The 22,457-nt window shown below is 48.9% G+C and overlaps 1 protein-coding gene across 4 annotated transcripts in view; it reads left to right on the top strand.

The window, feature by feature from the left end:
* Positions 1-22,457, top strand: part of RPS6KA1 (ribosomal protein S6 kinase A1) — a 41,594-nt gene that overhangs the window by 13,894 nt on the left and 5,243 nt on the right. For 3 of the 4 annotated variants that reach the window (XM_037032774.1, XM_037032777.1, XM_037032776.1), the window contains 15 exons: positions 2,274-2,390; positions 2,658-2,739; positions 4,778-4,858; positions 5,026-5,105; positions 6,545-6,651; positions 7,386-7,423; positions 7,761-7,903; positions 8,319-8,389; positions 8,684-8,772; positions 9,749-9,813; positions 10,056-10,158; positions 11,632-11,762; positions 13,009-13,134; positions 13,346-13,435; positions 13,787-13,945. In XM_037032774.1, coding sequence (XP_036888669.1) covers positions 2,274-2,390; positions 2,658-2,739; positions 4,778-4,858; positions 5,026-5,105; positions 6,545-6,651; positions 7,386-7,423; positions 7,761-7,903; positions 8,319-8,389; positions 8,684-8,772; positions 9,749-9,813; positions 10,056-10,158; positions 11,632-11,762; positions 13,009-13,134; positions 13,346-13,435; positions 13,787-13,945 — 1,482 coding nt within the window. Of the gene's footprint in view, positions 1-1,204; positions 1,424-2,273; positions 2,391-2,657; positions 2,740-4,777; positions 4,859-5,025; positions 5,106-6,544; positions 6,652-7,385; positions 7,424-7,760; positions 7,904-8,318; positions 8,390-8,683; positions 8,773-9,748; positions 9,814-10,055; positions 10,159-11,631; positions 11,763-13,008; positions 13,135-13,345; positions 13,436-13,786; positions 13,946-22,457 lie in introns of those variants that run through there. The other variant, XM_037032775.1, reaches the window with a different exon arrangement.

The following is a 22,457-nucleotide window of genomic DNA, read 5'->3' as shown; positions in this document are numbered from 1 at the left end:
CCACTGCTTTACTTTGAGCCGTGGTGAGTCACTGTCCCTTGGGTCTCAGTTTTCTCTTCCTGAAATAGGCATAAGTCTATAGGATATTTAGATTAGAGTCAAAGTCATCAGTTTGCACTTAGATGTCCCTCTTCCCCACTCTTTTATTCCTGGGCCCCCCTCAGAAGTGGAGGACCTCAGAGATGGGTCTGCCACAAATGCTAGACTGTTCTCCCAAGTGCTAGGGCTTTTCAGGTGACATCCTCTCACCTCTTTTCCCTCCCCTAGGCAGACCAGCAAGAACGAGAACTCTGCCTTCGAGTTCAGGGTCTGACTTTCTGGGTATCTCTGTGTCTTTCCTGCCTGTGTGTCTGCCCTGGGTACCTGTGTGTCTCCTTGGGCCTCACTGACTGGCTGTCTCTGTCTGGGGCCCACCTGTCTCTGTTGTTAGGCTCCTGTCTGTTACTGCATGAAGGGGGCCTGTCTTCACCTGTTGAGTACATGTCATGTGTTAGGTGTCTGGTGGTTTATGTCTCCTGTTTCTACCTGTTGAGTACATGTCCCCATCTGTCTCCACCTGTTGGATATAAGTCCCCATCTGCCTCTGCCTGTTGGGTCCCCATCTGCCTCTGCCTGTTGGGTTCATGTCCCCTTCTGTGTTTGTCAGTTGGGCACATGTCCCCATCTATCTTTGCCTATTGAATGTGTCCCCATCTGCCTCTGTCTGTTAGGTATGAGTCCTCTCCTGCCTCTGCTTGTTGGATATGTGTTCTTCTGCCTATTGGGTTGTGTCGGTGTCTCTATCCATCCCTGCCCTTTAGGCATGTTTGCCCTCTGGCCTCTACCTCTGCCCGAATTCATCAGTTTTCACCTGTTGGGTGCCTTCCTCTATATACTGGATGTCCCTCTTTATCTGCCTTTACATGTTGTTGGGTGCCTGGCTCTGCCTGTTGGGTGTCCCTCTTTATCTCTTTCTACATGTTGGGTGCCTGCCTCTGCCTGTTGGGTACCTATCTGCTCCTCAGCAGCTGAGTTGGCGTGGGGCTTTCCCTTTGCAGTGCCCACAGGGAGGATGGGGGTGGAGGGCCAGAGGGCAGCCCTTGGGCGATGGGGAGGGGGAAGAGAGAGGAAGGGAACGTGGTAAGGGTGTAGGCCTGGAACGAGGAAACCACAGGCCCGAGTGATTGGCGGCCTGGGCCCAGCCCCCGCCCTCAACCTGCACATCCGCCTTGGGCCTGGCCACCTCTGAGGCAGCCCCTGAGGCTGCCTGCTCCTGCCATGGTGCCTTGGCCCTGCCGGGCGGATGGAGCAGGATCCCAAGCCGCCCCGTCTGCGGCTCTGGGCCCTGCTCCCCTGGCTGCCCAGGAAGCAGCGGCCCAGGATCAGCCAGATCTCTCTGCCTGCCCCTGGCCCTGGCCCTGGCCCTGGCCCCAGGCGGGACTCGGTGAGTGTGCTCAGATGAGAGTTGACTTGGCTGTGGCCCTTGGAGCAGGTGCCTGGGTAGCCAATTTGGCCTCAGCTGGCTTTGGGCTCTCCTAGCCCAGACCTGGCCCTGCTGGGTAGCTGGACTCTGCCCAGACTTGCTTCCTGGGGAAGTGAGGAGGCAATTTAGGGGTCCAGGATAACATGGATAGATTGGAGGGAGGGTAGAGGGTAGAGGGAGGGTAGAACAACTATAACCTGGTGAGGGGTTTCTAGTGGATTTGTATGAAAGAACTTTTGGAAGGTGAGGCATTGAGTCTTTGGCCTTAGCTCCTGCCCATCCCAGACTGGTACTTACTCAGTTGGTGGGGGAGTCTCAGGTGACTCGTGGGTCTCTATGCATCTGAGCCCTGTCCTTTTGGCTGGAGGGATGCTGTCATCCATCCTGTCCAGGAACAAAAACCCAGCTCTGCCTCCCCAATATGAGAACAAGCCCTACTTCCTATTGTGGCAAAACCAAAACCTTTATAGCAGGGGGAGGGGTGGACCTGAGGCAGGTCTTTGGGCCTTAGCCAGAGACTGTGGTTGGTTCAGCCTGGCCAGCCTGGCTGTGCCTGCACATTCCCTTGGGCCCTAACAGGCCAGAGCAATAGGAGCAGGGCCTTGCCTGACCTGGCAACTTGATAGTTTGACCCTCCCTGGCGTTTGAAGCCCTTTGGGGCTTCACCATTGATGAACTTGAAGGCTGTCCCTGTAAGGGCCTGCAGGGCCCTGTCTGCTGGTGTCTGGTGAGAGTGGACTTGGAAGAGGGACATGCCCCATGCTGTCCCAGATGGGGCTCACCATGCTTACCAGCTCTATCCCTCCATCAGGATGAGGGTGTCCTCAAGGAGATCTCCATCACGCATCATGTCAAGGCTGGCTCTGAGAAGGCCGATCCATCCCATTTTGAGCTGCTCAAGGTTCTGGGCCAGGGATCCTTTGGCAAAGTGAGTCTTGAGCCCACAGCTGGGAGGGCAGCACTGGTCATGTCAGAGGCGGGAGTGAGGGGACACCTGAGGGTTCAAAGGGTCAGAGGGCAAGGATTGATGGGTCTGAGGGTAGGACAAGAGGTCACCTTAATACCCAAAGAGGACAAAAGGTCAATGTGGGGCACAGGGAAGTTAGAAGTCATTCTGAGACCTGGAGGATGGGAACTGATGGGCTCAGTCCCCACCCCAGCTTCTCCTTTGCTTTCCCCCCAACTGCCTTCTCAGGTCTTCCTGGTGCGGAAGGTGACACGGCCTGACAGTGGACACCTGTATGCCATGAAGGTACTGAAAAAAGCAACGCTGAAAGGTGAGTGGAGAGCGCTTCCACATGCAGAGCCCAGGCTGGGCACAGGATCAAGGGAGACAGCCCAGCCCTCCAGGGCTTTGTGTCTAATAGAAGACATAGCTCTATTTCCAGGAGCTCCTGGTCTGAAGGTGGAGAAACAGGCCTATTCTCAGGTACCCCTTACCCTGCACCCCACCTTATCTCAAAGACAGGGTCCATTCAGAAGAAAAGATTTCTGGGGTTAATTGCATCCCCACCCCCACTCCCCACACCAAGTGCCAATGTCTGTAGCTGAAGGTGAATATCTGGAAGGAGGGTGTGTGTTTGTGGTGGGGCCCATCAGGTGTCAGGTTGCTTGGGCAGAGGCCTGCTGTCAGCATAGTGCTTCATGATGTTGGAAGAGTCTGAGGGAGACCTCTCAGGGTAGAGAAGGACGTGAGGCAGCTGGGCAGGTAGGAGAGGGTGAGTCAAAGCAGGGCCAGGGAGGTGGGTGGCAAAGTTCAGAAGGGAGCCCAAGCCCAGGTCTATAATTCCAGGACTTAGGAAGGGCATGGGGGTAGTTGGTAGTAGGCTTTGGGCTGGGCAGGGACTCTAATTAGCCTGGGAGCCAGTATAGCCACTGACCAGGTAGAGTTGGCCTGGGCTGAGGTGGGGGTGGGGAAAATTGGAAATGTTGGCCTTGGGGATGTTATAGGTCCATTCTTGTGAATGGACCCTGTCTTTGCAGTAAGGTGGGGTGCAGGGTAAGGGATGGCTGAGAATAGGCCTGTGAAGGGTTGTCTGTGGGGTGAGGTAACTTTGATTTTCCAAGGCCAGCCTTCTGGGGGTGGGAGTCATTCCCCAGGAGTGATGATGGGAGCCACAGGGGAAGAGAAGGATGAAAAGCCTTGGTCCCTGCTTTGAAGGGCTCCCAGGCTGGGACTGGAAAGGCTGAGCAGACCCAGCAGTGCAGTGCAGTCAGTGCTGTGACTGGGGAGCCCTGGGGAAGAGAGGGTGCAGACTCCCAGGGGATAGGCTCACATAAGGAGTAACCAGTCAAACAATGCCTTGCAGGATGAGTTGGGAGTTCTCCAGACTGAAAATAGGAAAGGAAGGGTACCCCAGGAAGGAGCAACTCTTTGCCTTGACAAAATCGTAAGGGTGGTTTGAAAATGTAAGGCATACAGTATTTGGGAAACAGTGAGTGGAATTGTTAACTCCAGCACGGTCCCTGACATGTTTGGTGAGGGAAACAAAAACATTAAAATAGAGGGGGAAGCAGAGCACTGTAGGGGAGAGGGCCCTAACTTAGCTAGGCAGGATTAAAGAAGACTTCCTGGAGGAGGTGAGGCCTAAACTAAGTTAAAGAAAGAACTGCTGATGATCAGACTTGCTTAGAGACTTACTCTTTTTTCAAAAACTATTTTTACTCATTTTTAGGAAGAGGGGAAGGAAGGGTGAAACAGAGGGAGAGAAACATGGGTGAAACAGAGGGAGAGAAACATGGGCAAAACAGAGGGAGAGAAACATCAATGTGAGAGAGAAATATCACTCATTGGCCTCTTATATACATCTTGACCAGGGACCAAACCCTGCAACCCAGGCACGTGCCCTGACTGGGAAACCCGCTACCCTTTGGTTTGCTGCAGGACAACGCTCCAACCAACTGAGCCACACCAGTCAGGATGGGACTTTTATTCTTTAAAAAAAAAAAGTATGTCTGCTCAGACCTATGAGTCTGAATTTGACGCCCCAGGAATATACCTTTATAAGTAGCTCCCTAAGTGACTGTTCCTACCAACCTCCAGACTCGAATTGGGGATTTTCACCTTGCCAGATCAAGAGAGGGCTTGTGAAGGCATCCTGGGGGAGCCCTAGGGGCAAAAGCTGTGGGCACACAGGTTGCTCAGACTGACGGGGCTAAATAGCCCGGGATGGGGCCAGAGGGATGGGCAGGGCACGAAGGGCCCAGCCCTGGGCACTGCCATGAAATGTGAGTAGCAGATGGAAAAGAGAACTCTTCTCAGCCAGGGCTTGGGAGTGACCAGACTCTTGATGACCTCCTTTCTCCTCTGGCCAGTGCGTGACCGTGTTCGAACCAAGATGGAGAGAGACATCCTGGCTGATGTAAACCACCCATTTGTGGTGAAGCTGCACTATGGTGAGACCAAAGACCCTCCTTGAGTTACCACCCTACCTGGCAAGCCTTTGCCCTTGCCTGTGGGCTGCTATCTTCCCTGTATGTTGCCCGGCTGGCAAGTCAAACGGGCTGGAGACAGAGGGCCAGGGATCAGCTGACCATATCATTGCCTTTTCCCCTCTCTTCAGCCTTCCAGACCGAGGGCAAGCTCTACCTTATTCTGGACTTCCTACGTGGCGGGGACCTCTTCACACGGCTCTCCAAAGAGGTGAGGTGGCACCCTACTACCAGAGGGCCCCAGGATGAAGTTGGAAGGACAGTTCCTCCCATCCCAGGGCCCTATGAAGGACATGTCCACTGTGGCCTGGACCTGAAACCACCCAGGCCTGTGTAGCAGTCCCTAACCCAGGAACCTACCCTGGACAGAGTTCACATTCTCAAAGACTTTGAGAGTTTCCTCTAAGATGGGTCAAGGAGGATCAGGCCTTGGATCTGATGCCACTGGATGAGGATGAGGAGAAGCTCAAATCCACCCAGAAAGCTAGATACTTTAATGTTATATCCCATGTGCTAATCAAAAGGATTTTTAACTGACCTAAAAGAATTTCAGCTAGATATAAAAGTGGGGCCATTAATACAATTCAAACTTTAGAAGAGAACTAAACTTTAGAAATTTTTAAATGTTATTTTAATGTTTGAGTTGGTAATACATTTATATGATTGGAAAAGATCATTGAGATATCTTCAGCCTACCCCAGTCCCCTCCACCCCTACTTGTTTAAGCTTCCTGTGTCTCTTTGGAAATATACAACACTCTTATATATGTTCTGAATCTCAGACCCCACATTTTTTTTTAGATTTCATTTATTTATTTTTAGGCAGAGGGGGAAAGGTGGAAGAAAGAGAGGGAAACATCAGTGTGTTGTTGCCCCTCAGGTGCCCCCTACTGGGGACCCGGCCTGCAACCCAGGCATGTGCCCTGACTGGGAATTGAACAAGCAACCCTTTGGTTCACAGGCCAGTGCTCAATCCACTGAGCCACACCAGCCAGGGCAAAGCCCCCACATTTTAAAAAAAAAATTATTTATTTTAGAGAAAAGGGAATGGAGGGAGAACAAGAGGGAGAGCAACAGTGGTGTGCAAGAGATACATCGATTGGTTGCCTCTTGCACACTGCTAACTGGGGAACTGACCCACAACCCAGGCATGTGCCCTGACTGAGAATTGAACTGGCAACCTTTTGGTTCACAGGTTGGCACTCAGCTCACTGAGCCGCACCAGCCAGTGCCCAACCCCCACATTTTTGCATAAAAGGTACTATTCTGTGATAGTGTTCCGTACCATGCTTTTTTTCAAGGCAGTATGTATGAGAGATCAATCCATATCAGAACATGGGGAAACTCCTTTCTGTTTATGGCTGCCTAGCACTCCGTCATGCAGGGAGAGGCAGTTATTCCGTCTTCTGCTCCTCAGTCCTTGGGCTGTTTCCAACCTTTTGCTGTTTCTAAGCAATGCCACAATGGGTGACATGTATATTAGTCATTTCACACCTCAAACCCTTTTATAAAGAGTAGGGTGGATGACACTGAAGTCTCTAAGGGTCCTCCTCAAGTTGGACCGTCAGGAATAGGAAGCTGCTGACTGCCCAGTACCCCAGCTCCTGGAGGAGAGGCAATCCCAACTGAAGTCTCCTCCTGCCTATTGCAGGTTATGTTCACAGAGGAGGACGTGAAGTTTTACTTGGCTGAGCTGGCTTTGGGCCTAGACCACCTTCATAGCCTGGGCATCATTTACAGAGACCTCAAGCCTGAGAAGTGAGTGAAGCTCCGGCCTCACCTTGGCCTCCCTGGGGAGTACAGAAGCAGGCCTTGAGGCCTCTTCTAGGACAGGGGTGCACCAATGAGGGTGATTGTGACTCTCCCCAAGAAAATCTTTCTTGGGCTGCTCCATGAATGGGTGTGTACAGTGGAGTGGTGGTGGCAGGCTTACTTTCGGGGGCTGCCTAATCACTAGTGTTACCATTACCAAGGGCCAAGCACCTCCATGAAGGTGTGTTGCCTACCTTTTTGCTAATCCAGTATGACACCTGAGATGCTACCATTTTAAAGGTCATTCCTTGATACGGCCTCTCTAGAATTTTCCTTAACATGTAAATATCCTTAAATGGTAACGTGGGAGCCAGGGGTAGGTGCTAAGTTGGCAGGAGATCTGGCTGTAGAGTTAGACTTGAATTCAAACCTTGTCTCCACCACCTACTAGCTCCATTACCAATGGGAGTTCCTTAACCTCCTTAAGCCTTTGTTTCCCCATTGTTAAGATACAGCTATAATAAAAATACAGCTACCTCACACAGTATTTCAAAGATGAGCAAAGAAGATAGCCAATACACCTGCACAACACTGCCACCACCCTGCTTCACCCACCCATTCATTAGATGCATCTGGGTGGATCGCCTTCTCTGGGCCAACCCCCACAGCCCCCATGGTGTCACTAAAACCCATCAAGGAGCCACAGCTGAGGGGCCCTGACTCCCCTCTCTCCATTACAGCATCCTTCTGGATGAGGAGGGCCACATCAAACTTACCGGTGAGTGAAGGGCACCCATTCCCTCCAGTCCCAGGAAAGGGCAGGATGGGCTCCTGGCTGAATGCTGAGGGATCTGTTCTTCCTGAGAGTCTGTGCTGGGCACTCAGAAGTGATCAAAAGCTGAGGCCCCAGACTTGGAACAGCCTGGGTTCAAACCCCAGCTTCCCATTGTATAACCTTGTGCAAGTTACCTAGCCTCTCTGGGCCTCAGTTTACTCCTGAATGTCCTGAGGGTAATGCCCTCAGGCCTCTGGGCAGGGAGGCTGGCTGTGCAGGGTATGGTGGCAAAGAAGGTTGGGGGGGTCCTAACATGTACCCTCTTCCCTCTTTGCCGCAGACTTTGGCCTGAGCAAGGAGGCCATTGACCACGAGAAGAAGGCCTATTCCTTCTGTGGGACAGTGGAGTACATGGCCCCTGAGGTCGTCAACCGTCAGGGCCACACCCACAGTGCAGATTGGTGGTCCTATGGGGTGTTAATGGTGAGTGCCCAGGCAGGGGTAAAGTATCCAACCCAGGCCTCAGGCCTCAGTTTCCTCATCTATACAATCAGAGGACTGATGGTCTCTAAGGCTCTCTTTTCCTCTCATAGCCAAGCTGGCCTCACCTTCTACCCAGCTGCAGTTTCCTTCCTTGGAAGAATTTCAGGCTTGTACCCACCTGGGGTGCCCCCAGCCTGGGACTGGGCCCAGGCCTGGGCCCCTCCCCAGCTTTGGGCCCTTATTACTTATTACTCCTGGTGTTCTAACAGAGGGGAGAGAGAATCAATTCTTGATTCGGGTGAACCTCCAACAGGCCAGCAAGAATCCTGGGAAGGGAGCTGAGTGGCGTGGTGGGAGGAGATGGGGGACATAGAAGATGGGGACTAGAGCCTGAATAGACCCTTGTCTTTTGCAGTTTGAGATGTTGACAGGCTCCCTGCCCTTCCAGGGGAAAGACCGAAAGGAGACCATGACACTGATTCTGAAGTAAGCATCAGCTCCTCCCTGACATCTTAGGGTCCCCTCAGAGCCTAGTTTAAGTGTCCAGAATAATACCCTAAACCTGCCTCAGATTCCTCCATTAAAGGGACATTCCTCTGGGTGAAGCATTCTAGGGCCCCTTGTTTATCCACCAGGGCCTGTGGGAGGGGAATACCAGAAGGTGACTTAGTAGATGGCTTGTCTGGACTGAGCTGGAAACTAGACCTGGACAGAAGTGGGAGGGGAAATGGGGTCTCGGGGGCAGAGCTTGGCCCTGATGAGACCCTGGGGCTGTTTCAGGGCAAAGCTAGGCATGCCCCAGTTTCTGAGCACGGAAGCCCAGAGCCTCCTGCGGGCCTTATTCAAGCGGAATCCTGCAAATCGGCTCGGTAAGCAACCCTAGCTTGGGAGGCGAGCGGGATACAGCTGCAGCCCGGGCCACGGGGCCACATCTGGGGCTGAAAGGGACCGTTGTCCTTTGTGTGGGCAGACAATGCTGCTGGCCATCCTGCATTCTGGCTCCATGTGTGGTGTTTGGGGCAGTGGGGTGACCTGTGTGTAGGGGGGAGGGCAGGAACTGAGTCATCCCCACTTCCCCTGGGGACAAGGACAGAGGCTCCCACATAGCTCCTCTGCCAAGGCTGCTGGCACAAGAGGAAGAGCATGAGCTCAGGAGTCAGAAGGATCAGGTCTCAATCCCAGACCCATGTCAGGTTCCCCCACTGCTTGGCATGCAGTAGTCCCTCCATAAACATTTGCTGAATGAATGAGTGCTGTTTATGAACTAAGTGACCCAAGGCAGTTGACTTCACCTCCTGGTGCACCAGGTCCTCATGTTTGTGGGATAGGATGATCTCAAGCTTTGTTGATTAAATGAAATCACATGAATGTGTCTTGTGTGTACTAGTTGCTCAATTTATCTTGGTTCCTGTGTTCAAATGAACCATGAACCAACCCCGTTTATCCTTGGAGGTGAATGGAAAGAGAGCCTGTCTGGTGACTGACAAGGGCAGTGGGATAAGAATAACAAAGATGAGGCCTAGCATGGGAGAGAAGTAGAGGCCCTCAGCATATCTTGGAACAAGTTCAGGCTGTCCTGTGTGGCCTTAGATATGTTGCTTAACCTCTCTGAGCCTTCCTTCTTTTATCAGTATGTTGGAGCTTGACGATAAGAGGCCCCAGAAAGTGGAAAATGCTGAGTGGGCAAAAGGCCTTAGAGTGATGGCTGGGTGGATTTGGGGCAGGATCAGCCTATCCCCCTTGCTTCTAGTGGACTGCTCCAGCTGCTGGTCTCAGACCAGTGCGGCTGCTCGGTGGTGTCTTGAGTTTGAACCATCTGCAGACCTCTCATCTGGGCTCTTTCAGGGTCCGGCCCTGATGGGGCAGAGGAAATCAAGCGGCATGTCTTCTACTCCACCATTGACTGGAATGTGAGTGTGTCTGTCACCCCATCAGGGTTTCAGTTGTGGTGGGAGGGCCTTTTACTGATGAATGCCTTAGGTATGAAACAGAGTGACAGCATGACCTATGAGGCAAGGGCTGGCCTTTGGAGGGCAAGCAATTGTGCCCCTGTCTGCATAGACTGCTCCAAGCCTACCACCTCCTCCTTCATGGGGCTTCTGACAGTCTGTGGGGGTGCCATAGTGAACTGAATGCCCACTCCACTTTGCAGAAGCTGTACCGTCGTGAGATCAAGCCACCCTTCAAGCCAGCTGTGGCGCAACCTGATGACACCTTCTACTTTGACACTGAGTTCACATCCCGTACACCCAAGGGTGTGTCCCTTGTCTGATTTGTCTTGGGCTCACATAGGAGGGAAGCAGGGAGTTGGGGGCACCTTGGGATGCGGGGGTGGCCAGGACTCTGGCAGGCCCAGGTGTGTGGGCAGACATATGGGTGGACCTCTGACTCTTTGTCTCTATCTTGTTCTGCCTGACTCTCCCACTTTGGGACTCTATGGGCTCTTTGTGTCTGGTGAGGGGGTGGGGGTGAGCGGATGGTTAAGGCCACAATAGAAAAGTCAGGACCCCTGCCCCAGGCATCTTCCAGCCCACTAGAAAGACCAAAAACATCAGGCTCACATTCACGTCAGGGGTAAAGAATCTGACCCAGCCAAAATGAGGTGGAGATGATCTGGCAGAGCAGAGGTGACAGCACCCACAGGTCAGGGGCAAGTGTGAGAAACTGCTCTGGTTACTCTACTGCCAGGCCTCAGTGTACTCACCTGGCATATGGGCTCAGCGGTATACCCACTGAGTCCCTTTTTTCATTGTAAGAAGCCAAGGAAGGGGCTTCTGGGAGGAAGCTTGGTAAATCTTAACATTTTGGCCAGTTTTTGTGTGTGGGGCGGGGGTGGAGAGTTGGTTCTGGAAGGCCTCCTAGAGAGGAAGGTTTTAGCAGAATGGGTGCTTTTTTCTTGCGGCTTGCACATGTCTCATGACAGGGAACTTAGCACTTCTCCAAAGCATTTTTCCCATCTTTCTTCATTTATCTGACAGATATGTATCTGTTCCCTACTGTGTGCCAGCCATGGTGGGATTGACGGTGAACAAGACAGACTCAGGCCCTGACTTCACATGGCTCAGGCTACAGTGGGGGAAGGGACATGAAAGTAGCTACTGGGCAGTGTGACAAGTACAGTTTAATAGGGGCAAGGGGCTGAGGAGCAACCTCAGGCAAGGCCTGTCAGAGCAGAGCATGGGTGAGCTGAGCCTCAAAGGATAGACAAGCAGTGCATTATCTAGTGAGAGGGAACAGCATGTGCAGTGACTCAGGGTCTCCTTTAAGGATCTGAGAAGTCCAAGAGAGAGGAGGCTAAAAGATCAAAAGGACCTCAATTGTCAGGCCGAGGAGTTGGACTTTTTCTTGTGGGCAGAGGGAAACGTTTGAAGGGTATAGGGATAGATTTGTGGTTGGAACCATCTCTCTGGCTGCTGCACAGAAGATGGATCTAAAGGAGGAGACCTGAGGCAGGGAGGCCAGAAGGAGGCATCCAGGGAGGGATTAAGTGTTTTGGCCTGGGCTGGACACCAGATGTGGGGTCTTTTATTCTTGTGTATCAGGGCTGGGCTGGTCTAAACACACATGAACAGATTAGCCAGTTAAGGGCTGTGATGAGGGGTCCTACCCAAATTCCCACTATGGCCAGCTGCTGAGGCAAGTGTAGAAGCCCTGTAGTCACCCTTTGCTGGGTTACCTTGGGATCAAGAGCGCCTCCTCAGGCTTACATCCCTTTCCTACCCCTGTAGATTCCCCAGGCATCCCCCCCAGCGCTGGTGCCCACCAGCTGTTCCGTGGCTTCAGCTTTGTGGCCACCGGTCTGATGGAGGATGACAGCAAGCCTCGGACCATGCAAGCACCACTGCACTCAGTGGTACAGGTGAGGGGTCCAGGAAATTGCTGCCTAGTTGTCCTTTTCCACCAAGAAGCTATGGGCAGAATGACTGAGAACACAGGCTCTGGAGTTGGACAGACCTGAGTTCAAACCCTGATTGCCACCTTGTAGCTCATTGTGCCTCCAAACCTCCTTGGACCTCAGTTTCCCCATTTGTAAAACAGGAATAAGAACATGGATGTAAATTTTCTGGCACATCCAAGAACATTGTAGAACCTGGTTAGGTGCAAGAGGGTGCCCAGGTTGCTGGTGCTGGGGGGTGGCTGTCAAGTTCCCAACAGGGATGGGTAGCGGGGGCTCATGTCTCCTCACACTTTTCCCCCATGTTCAACTTCCCTGGCTCTGTGGAAAATTTAGAATTGAGTGTCAAGAATATAGACTCGGGAGCTCATTGCTTGGATTCAGAGTTTCTAAGGTGAGGGACTTTGATTGAGACACTTACCCTCCTGCTGCCTCAGTTTCCTCATCTATAAATGAGGGTGATGACAAAAGTTTCCCATAGGTTGTGAGGATTGTATAAGTTAATATGTGTAAAGTTAATGTGACTGTAATTTATTATCCAGCTGGGAATTTTTTTAATCCTTACCTGAGGATATTTCCATCGATTTTAGAGAGAGCAGGGAAAGAGAGGAGAGACACCATTGTGAAAGGGAAACATTGGCAACCTTTTAGTGTATAGGATGACACTCCAACCAACTGAGCCACCCAGCCAGGGCTCAACTGGGACATCTTTGTCCAGGACAAATGTTAAACCAAACTGGATGTGAGAGCAACAAGCATAAATCAAGGCTGTCTGTAGTACGTGTGGTTACCTAATAGAAAGTGCTTAGAATAGTGCTACACACTAAGCATTATAGAAGAATTTGATGTTGTTAATGTCTCAGGACCTTGAGACACCTTATGAGGTAGGTTGTGACACCCAAGAAAGGGAAGGCAACTTGCCCAAGGCCACAGTAAGTGACAGCTGGGACCTAGCTCAGGTTCCTGTGTCCCTCAAGCCTGTCTACTTCACTATCCTCTGACTGCAGGGTGGGGGCCAGCAAGTGTGTCCATCATACAGGTTCAGAGAAGGGCAGGTCCTTACCTAAGGTCACACAGCCAGCATTCTACCCCAGGCCTCCTGGTTCCTGCTTGGTGCCATCTCCATTGAGCCAAAGCCTTGGGTGCTGGGGAAGTTTCCCTGCATTCTAAAGCAGAGGATCAGCCCCACCTCACCTCATGGTCTCTGCAGCAACTACACGGGAAGAACCTGGTTTTTAGTGATGGCTACGTGGTAAAGGAGACGATTGGTGTGGGCTCCTATTCCGTGTGCAAGCGCTGTGTCCACAAGGCCACCAACATGGAGTATGCTGTCAAGGTGGGCCTCCAACCATGCATCTGCCATGGCTGCTGGGCTGGGGGGAAGCCAATGTAGCCTTTGCTCTTTGGTGAGGAGGGTTGATGCCTGAGGCTCTGTGGATACATGAAGGTGTTTGCCTGGACCCTAGGCTCTGCAGTGTGGGCTGCATGTCAGAGAGGGACTCCGGAGACTGCTTCTCTGACCCTGTCACATGCACCCTTTTCCTCAGGTCATCGACAAGAGCAAGCGGGATCCCTCAGAAGAGATTGAGATTCTTCTGCGGTATGGGCAGCACCCCAACATCATTACTCTAAAAGATGTGAGTCATAGTGGGGGGAAATGGGGTAGAGACTAAGGCACTTGACTCTAGGATTTGTCTCAGGGCTGCCATTCCTTTGACTATTGATCTTGCTCTGCTCATGGGAGAGGAAGGACCCTGGTGCCTCTGGTCTGGCTGTACCCCAGGAGACCTCCATCAGGGGACAAGTACTAGTATCCTGTCAAGGGAGGATAAAGGCCTAAACATGCGAAGGCCCCATCAGAGCCACTGAAGCACAGAGCAGAACATGTGCCTGAGCTTGTATCATTCTTTCCTGGCCTGGTGAACTGGTGACTAAGGGGACCAGGCTTGACATTGAGGGGAGGGACCTGATGGTAATGTCTTTGGCAGGTATATGATGATGGCAAACACGTGTACTTGGTGACAGAGCTGATGCGGGGTGGGGAGCTGCTGGACAAGATCCTACGGCAGAAGTTCTTCTCAGAGAGGGAGGCCAGTTTTGTCCTGCACACCATCAGCAAGACTGTAGAATATCTGCACTCCCAGGGGGTAAGTCTGATGTAGGAGGCACTGAATGGGAGGGTCATACCATCAGCAAAACTCATGAGCTGTGGACTGGCCCAGGCAGTGGCCATCTTCAACAACCAGACAGAGGGGAGGCTAAGGGTGGAAGATGGTGAGTGGATGGATGGAAGAGAGGGAGGGAGGAAGGAGAAGACAAGGCCACATTGTGAAAAGCAACATTTATTCAGTACCTACTATGTGCTAGGCACCTGCTATGTTCTTTCCTTACATTATCTTAATTGATTTTCACAAAACTCTGTGGTGCTGTTACTGGCCCACTTTACAGATAAGAAGACTGAGGCTCAGAGATGTGAGGTTACTTGCCCAAGATAACACAGTCAGGGAAGAATTGAGCCAGGATGTGTGAATGAGGAATTTGGATGGGCAGCTACAGGCAGAAAGTGGGTTTTTGAGTTAGGAAGCAGCAGAGTCACTGTGGGGCACTTAGTGGTGCTTCAGGGAGGTGAATTTGGCTGTGAGTTCAGCTACTAGGGCAGAGGAAGTAGATGTAGGAGGAAATGCTGGAAACACAACAGGTGCTACAGAAGAAGAGCATGTCCAGACAGTAGAACTTGGCTTTTATCATTGCACAAGGCAGAGGTGGAAAATTTCCTTATAGTGTATTGAAGCCAAAACAGTTAGCATGAGTTTCTAGAGGAGATGTTTTAAGGGCTACCAGTCAGATATTATGGGAGTTAAGAATGTAGGCTCTGGAATCCGACTGACTGGCTGTGTTCAAGTCCTGTGTGAGAGGTTGGGAAAGTCGTACCTCTCTGATACTCTCTCACCTGTCATCTATAAACTTCCAATAGCAAGACCTCCACCCATGAAGGAGGGATGCAGTGAGGTGCTGCACTGGGAAGGCACTGTGATCCAGTGCAGGCCAATGGAAGATGCCACGGAAACATTAGGGGGAAATAGGACCAGATTATTGCTATGCCTTTTTAAAAAATTAACTTTTTGTTTTTTTAAAAATATTTATTTATTTATTTATTTATTTATTTATTTAGAGAGGGGAGGAGGGAAGAAGAAGGAGAGGGAAACATCAGTGTGTGGTTTCCTCTCTTGTGCCCCCCTACTGGGCACCTGGCCTGCAACTCAGGTATGTGCCCTGACTGGGAATCAAACTGGTGACCCTTTGGTTCACAGGCCAGCACTCAATCCACTGAGCGACATCAGCCAGGGCTAAAATTAACTTTTTCTTATGAAAATTTTCAAGGTTATACAAAACTAGAATAGATGATGAACCCCCAGATCTCCATCACTTGGATTTAAGAATTATCAAGCTTTTTCTTACCCTTCCTTCCCTTTTTCTCTTTCTCTTTCTTTCTTGTTGCTGATGTATTTTTCCTAACTTTTTTATTGACAAAAAAGCTCAAACCTATAAAAAAATTAAAAGAATGCTACAATAAAAATCATTCCTCTCGTAGATTCACCAAATCTTCACAGCCTGCCACATTTGCTTTGTTTCTCTTTCTGTTTGTCTCTTTGTTTCTGTCTCTCTCTCTATATATATGTATAATTTTTTATGGGTACATTTGAAAGGAATTTGCAAATTTTATGACACTTGACTTAGAACTACATATAATTAAAGTATTTTAAAGCATATCTCAGACCTCATAGCATCTTTGTTATATATCTGTAACTAAAGAAAGTAAACATTTTCTTTCATAACACCTAAAAAATTAATGGTTACTTGTTTTCATATAGTATCTTGTCAATAGACGCATTCCCCTATTGATTGTCCTTCAAAAATATCTTTTTATGATTGGTTTATTGGAATCAATCTCTGCAAGGTTCACACCCTCTATTCACTCATTATATTCCTTAAGTCTCTTTTCTAAAATTGCAGTAAGCCCCAGCTGGTGTAGCTCAGTGGTTTGAGCATGGGCTTCAAATCAAAGGGTTGCCGGTTCGATTCCCAGTCAGGGCACATTCCTGGGTTGCGGGCCAGGTCCCCAGTGGGGGCCACATGAAAGATAACCACACATTGATGTTTCTTTCCCTCTCGTTCTCCCTCCTTTCCCTCCTCTCTAAAAATAAATAAATAAAATCTTTAAAAAATAAAGTTGCAGTAAAATTTGCACAAAGTAGATCTTAGGTATACAATTTGATGAGTTTTGTTAAATGTGGGCATCCATGTAACCTCCAGAATAAAATCTCACCTTCTTTTTTTAAATTTATTTTCATTTATTTATTTTCTGTTTTATCATGACCCAAGGATATGCTTATTGACTCTAGAGAGAGAGGAAGGGAGGGAGAGAGAGGAAGAGAAATATTGATCAGTTGTCTCTGGCACGTGCCTCACCTGGGGACTGAACCTGCAACCTAGATGTGTGCCCCCAACCAGGAACTGAACCTGTAAGCTTTTGGTTTATGGGACAGTGCTCCAGTCAGCTGAGCCACACCGGCCAGGGCCTTACGCCACTGCCTTATTGAAGAGGTCAGTTCTTATACGGAATGTGTCTGTTTCCTCATGGCATCATTTTTTTAATATATATTTTATTGATTATACCATTACAGTTGTTCTATTCCCCCCTTCATTCCCCTCCACCCGCACACTCCCTCCCCCACCATTCTCCCTCCCTTAGTTTATAACCACGTGTCTCAAGTTCTTTAGATTCTATATTTCCCCTACTATTCTTGCCCTCCCCCCTATCTATTTTCTACCTACTGTCTATGCTATTTTCTGTACCTTCTCCATTCTTCTCTTCCTCCCACTCCCCTCTTGCTAACCCTCCATGTGTTCTTCATTTCTATGGTTCCACTCCTGATCTAGCTGTCCTCTTGGTTTGCTTTTGTTTTAGGCGTGGTTGTTAATAACTGTGAGTTTGCTGTCCATTCACTGTTCATATTTTTCATCTTCTTTTTCTTATATAAGTCCCTTTAGCATTTGATATAATAAGGGCTTGGTGATGATGAACTCCTTGAACTTGACCTTATCTGAGAAGCACTTTATCTGCCCTTCCATTCTAAATGAAAGCTTTGCTGGATAAAGCAATCTTGGATGTAGGTCTTTGGATTTCATGACTTGGAATACTTCTTTCCAGCCCCCTCTTGCCTGTAAGGTGTCTTTTGAGAAATCCACTGACAGTCTGATGGGTACTCCTTTGTAGGTCCCCTTATCTCTTGCTGCTTCCAGGATTCTCTCCTTCATTTTAATCTTGGGTAATGTAATGATGATGTGCCTTGGTGTGTTCCTTCTTGGGTCCAACTTCTTTGGGACTCTCTGAGCTTTCTGGATTTCCTGGAAGTCTATTTCCTTTGCCAGACTGGGGAAGTTCTCCTTTATTATTTGTTCAAATAAATTTTCCACTCGTGGCTGTTTCTTTCCCCCTTCTGGTACCCCTATAATCCGGATGTTGGAACGTTTAAAGATGTCCTGGAGGTTCCTAAGCCTCTCCTCATTTTTTGGAATTCTCATTTCTTCATTCTTTTCTGGTTGGATGTTTCGTTCTTCTTTCTGGTCCATTCCATTGATTTGAGTCCCAGTTTCCTTTCCATCACTATTGGTTTCCTGTGCATCTCCCTTCATTTCAATTAGTTTAGCCTTCATATGTTCCTCTAATTCATGACTATAATCAACCAGTTCTGTGAGCATCCTGATAAACAGAGTCTTGAACTGTGCATCTGAGAGGCTGGCAATCTCTTGGTCACTTAGAGTTATGGGCTCTGGGGCTCTGAGTTCTTTTTGAGCCATCTTTTGAACTGTTGGTGCCTGTTACATATCAGGATTGGAGCCCTAGGTGTTCACCAGGACAGGCAACTCAGTCGCTGGGTTGTGATGCTGTATGTGGGGGCGGGGCCAAAGAGGAGCAATGGCGGTTGCGTCTGCCGCCTCTCGCCGCTGCCGCCGCCGCCACAGGTGCCACAGCTGCCACTGTCACCGGGGCCCGCGTGTTTCGTCGCACTGCACACTAATGTGCCACCGTCGTCAGCCCTCCACCACTGGGTTGGCCCGCTGGGGCCTGCGCGGTCCGTCTCACTGTGCTCGAATGTGGGACCGCAGTCAGTCTGCCCCACACCCTGACTGGGTCCGGAATGCCTGCGTGCCTAGGGGGATCTTTCCTGCCCACCCTGCTCCGCTGCTGGCTCCGCCCCTCTTACTGTCCCGGTTGAATGGTTTGTTGTTGTTGGACTTCTGTATAATTCAATTTTCTGTTCTTTGGCTGTGTCTTTGTTCTCCAAACCTTTGTTGTATTCAAACTTGGTTGTGGGAGAAGGCGCAGTGTTTCCACCTATGCCTCCATCTTGGCCCTTATGGCATCATTTTAATTGTTTCTCTATTACCTATATTTTCCGTAAACTTCAAGTGCTCTAACATCTCACTTAGATTCAGCTTTAGCTTCTTTTTGAGAGTGAGGAGCTAAAGACTACTTCATGGGATGTACTTCATGCAACCAAAGTGCCATGTCACGTTGCCCCCATTAGTCATTGATCATGTCAGGTGGTAACAGTCCAGGGATGGGTGAACAGGTGGCAGGCGGTGGGTGGGACTAATGGTAAAGATCCTCAACAACATCTTACAGAATGATTCCATCCCCCTAGGATCTTTGCCTGAATCAGTTATTAGGGTTTGCAAAAGATGTCAATGTCTGATTCTAACTTATTAGGGGGGATGCTTCTATAAAAAAGAAGTATACCTCATAACCAGAACTTCAGTTTGGTTACCACGTGTACTGTTATGGTCATGTTTGAAGTGGTTTTGTTTTTTTTTTAAATGGCCAGGTTCAACAAACTAATATTTAAATATGTCAGGTCAGATGGTAAATTTGTTTCCTTTCCCTGTTTTGTTCTCAGGTAGGTACTAAAGTTACCCCCCAAAATTTAGAAGACAGGGCTGAAGCAGTGAGTTTCAGTGGGTCAGAACAAGGAGGGACTTTCTAGAGTGGAAACTGCTTCCAAAGTAGTGGACTCCCCGACTAGATCCAAGCACAGACCACCACTTGGCAGGAGTGTTAGGGGAGAAAATTGTCTCTTTCTCAAAGCCAGGAGTCTATGGGTCTCCAAAGCTTCTGGCCCTTTCCAAAAACCAGGGGCAGATGATGAGGAAATGGGAAGTTTTTGTTGAGTCCAAATATGGAGGGAGATTCTCTGGGCTGATTACACACTGGCAGTATCTGTGGTCCAGAAGTTGGTACTCCCATATGAAGCAAGGGATGGGAAAAGGGTAACTGGGAGCAGGGTCCACTGAGATCGCCTATATCTTTTTATTGAAGTATCATTTAAACATAATCAATATGTACAAGTCAATAAATTTGAAAAAGTGAATGCACCAATATAACCAGTACCCATATCAAGGCATGAAATATTTCAGGTTTCCCCAAATCCCTTTGTGCCCCTTCCTATCCCTGCTTCCTCCCTAATAATCATTCTAAGCTAACTTTTTTTAAAGGCTTTATTTATTTGTAGAGAAGGGAGGGGAGGGAGAAAGAAAGGGAGAGAAAGAAACATCAATGTGTGGTTGCCTCTCACACGCCCCGTACTGGGGCCCTGGCCTGCAACTGAGGCATGTGCCCTAGACTGGGACTTGAACCAGTAACCCTTTGGTTCGCAGGCCTGCGTTGAATCCACTGAGCCACACCAGCCAGGGCTCTAAGCTAACTTCTAATAGCTTAGATTAGTTTTGCATATCTTTAAATTTTATACAAACGTGCTCTTTTATGTCTGTCTGGCTCTTGCCACTCAACATTCTCTGAAATCTACTTTGTAGTGTAGCTGCAGTTTTTTCATTCTTGATGTATAGTTTCTACTGTATGAACAGACCACAATTGTTTTTGTTTTTGTTTTTTAAGATTTTTGAGCCCTGGCTGGTGTGGCTCAGTGGATTGAGCACTGGCCTGCAAACCAAAGGGTTGTGGGTTCGGTTCCCAGTCAGGACACATGCCTGGGTTGTGGGCCAATGTTTCTCTCCCTTTCTTTCTCCCTTACTTCCCTTCTCTCTAAGAAATAAATAAATAAAATATTTTTTAAAAGAGATTTTTAGAGAGAAGAGGAGGGAGAGAGGAAGAGAGGGAGAGAAACATTGATGTGTGGTTGCCTCTTGCACACCCCCAACTGGGGACCCAGCCTACAACCCAGGTATGTGCCCTGACTGGGAATCAAACCAGTGATCCTTTTATTTGCAGGCCGGTGCTCAATCCACTGAGCCATACCAGCCAGGGTGAACAGGCCACAATTTAATTGTCCATTCTACTGCTAGTAGACATTGGGTTGTTATGTACCAGTTTTTGACTGTGATAAATAATGCTGTTGTGACATTCTAGTACTTGTTGTTTGATGAATATATGTACGTTTTAATGTTGGGTGTACACCTAGCCCTGGAATTGCTTTGTCACAGTGTATGTATGTTCATTTTCAGTAGATGTTGCCAAACAGTTTTCCAAAATTTTTCCAATTTACACTTCCACCAGAAGCATGTGAGAGTTCTGGTACTCGCCAAAACTTGTTATTTTCCATCTTTTTAATCATAGCCATTCTGGTAGATGTGAGGTGGTATTGTATAGTGGCTTTAATTTGGATTTCTCTGATGGCTTAGTGAAGTTGAGCACCTCTTCGTGTTTATTGACCTTTGGACAGCCTCTTTTATGAAATGCCTGTTCAAGTCCTTTGTTCATCTTTGAAAATTGGGTTGTCTGCCTTTTTCCTCCTCTTTTGCAAGAGTTCTTTGTTTAACACGTGGAACCCTTTTAAGTCTCTAGCTTCCCTCATATGGTTTCTGTAAGGACCCCAGCATGCCAGGGACAGCCTGTTTGAGAACTCAATAGAAAGTCACACCTTGCCTTCTCTGTTTAACAGAAGATTTACATAAAAGAAGGTCATCTTTTTTTTTTTAAGACTTTATTTATTTATCTTTAGAGGGGAAGGGAAGGAGAGAAGGAGAGAAATATATTATGTATGGTTGCCTCTCGTGAGTTCCCCGCTGGGAACTGGTCTGCAACCCAGGCATGTGCCCTGACTGGGAATAGAACCGCAATCTTGTGGTTTGCAGGCCCGTGCTCAATCCACTGAGCTACACCAGCCAGGGCAAGAAGGTCATCTTTTTATTTTCTGGCTGGTCATGGGCACCTCAATGCACATCCTCCAGTGATGCTGGTGATGACAGAGATGCTGTTGCTGCTAGTGACAGGTGGCACTACATAGCACTCTCTACATGCTAGACAGAGTTGTAAGCACTTACATTCAAACTCATTTAATTATTCCAACGAACCTATGAAGCAGGTATTGTCTTTGTCTTCATTTTGTAAGTGAGGGTACTGAGGCTCCTGGAGCTTAAGTAAAAGTCTTATAGCTACTATGGCTCCAGAGTCTATGTCCCTAACTGTGTGTGATCAGATACTGCTGTGGGCAGCACCTGCCCTTCTTACCCTCTAATTTTTAAGTGCACTTGGCAAGTAGTCACTGTATCTTAACATTTATCATGATGGTGGGGTTCAGCCCCAGGGAGTGCTGCTGGGGTTACTATGACAGCAGCTGCCATTTCCTAAGCCTACTGCTAAATATTCCTGGTAAACAACTGTGTTTCTGCAACCCTGGAGGCTCAGCACTATTACCAGCCTCACTTTACAAATGAGAAAACCAAGGGCAAGGGAGGTTAATGGCATGCCCAACGTCACACAGCTACATCTGGTAAAGCCAGGATTCACACCTTGGCCTGCCTGACTCTTGACTGAAATCACAACTCTGCCTAATGACTCTGTCTGCATTTGGCCTACAATATGTGGGGTGTTTTTCTGTTTGGAGTTTGCTTTGGTTTGGTAATGCGACTGCTTTTAGAACCTAGGCCTGAGTTGTTACGTGGTGACTGTAAGCTGGAGTAAGTAACAGATATCTCTTTAGACTTGTTGGTATGGCTCCCATTCAGCCTTGCTTCACTCATTGTTTGCCCAGCCTATTGCACTTTTCAGTGTGGTGAGATGTGAGAATATACTCCCCCCTTTCCCCACATATGACCTAGGGGACAGGTATCAGTCACTTATGGGGCTACCTGCCATGGTGAGCCATAGTTCCCTGTAGGAGTTTGTTGTTTCTCTATATTGTGCTGAAAACTTTCATATCCCTGTTTCCCAAAAGTGTCATCTGTGCTACCCTAAACTAGAAAGACTGGAATTAAGGTCAGAGCTGGGATCAAGTCTTACCTCTGCTTTTTACTTACACAAGTAAGTCAATTCTCCTCTCATTGCCTTGGTTTCCTTCTCTATAAAATAGAGCCTGTGGTCCCTGCACTGCATACCACCAAGGTAAAATGGGTCCCAAAGAGAGCATGGTTGGGACAGTACTTTGTAAACCAGAATGATCATTTGTCCAGCATGGTTGATTTCCTCAGCCAAGCTGAGCATCCCTGACATCTGGTAAGCTTGGCTTCGCCCTCCGCAGGGAGGAGAGAAGAGTCTACATTCTCAAGGGCCTGGGCTTGTCCTTTGGGCTAGAAGGAGAGAGCCCTAGAGGCTCATCAGGCATTGATTGCCCAGGAGGCAGTTCCCTGTGGATGCAATTC

Source organism: Sturnira hondurensis, unplaced genomic scaffold (assembly GCF_014824575.4).
Source record: "Sturnira hondurensis isolate 20B ecotype Veracruz unplaced genomic scaffold, ASM1482457v3 Scaffold0021555, whole genome shotgun sequence".
NCBI classification, from domain to species: domain Eukaryota; kingdom Metazoa; phylum Chordata; class Mammalia; order Chiroptera; family Phyllostomidae; genus Sturnira; species Sturnira hondurensis.
The sequence above is the reverse complement of the archived record's forward strand: the minus strand, read 5'-3'. Positions and strand labels throughout refer to the sequence as shown.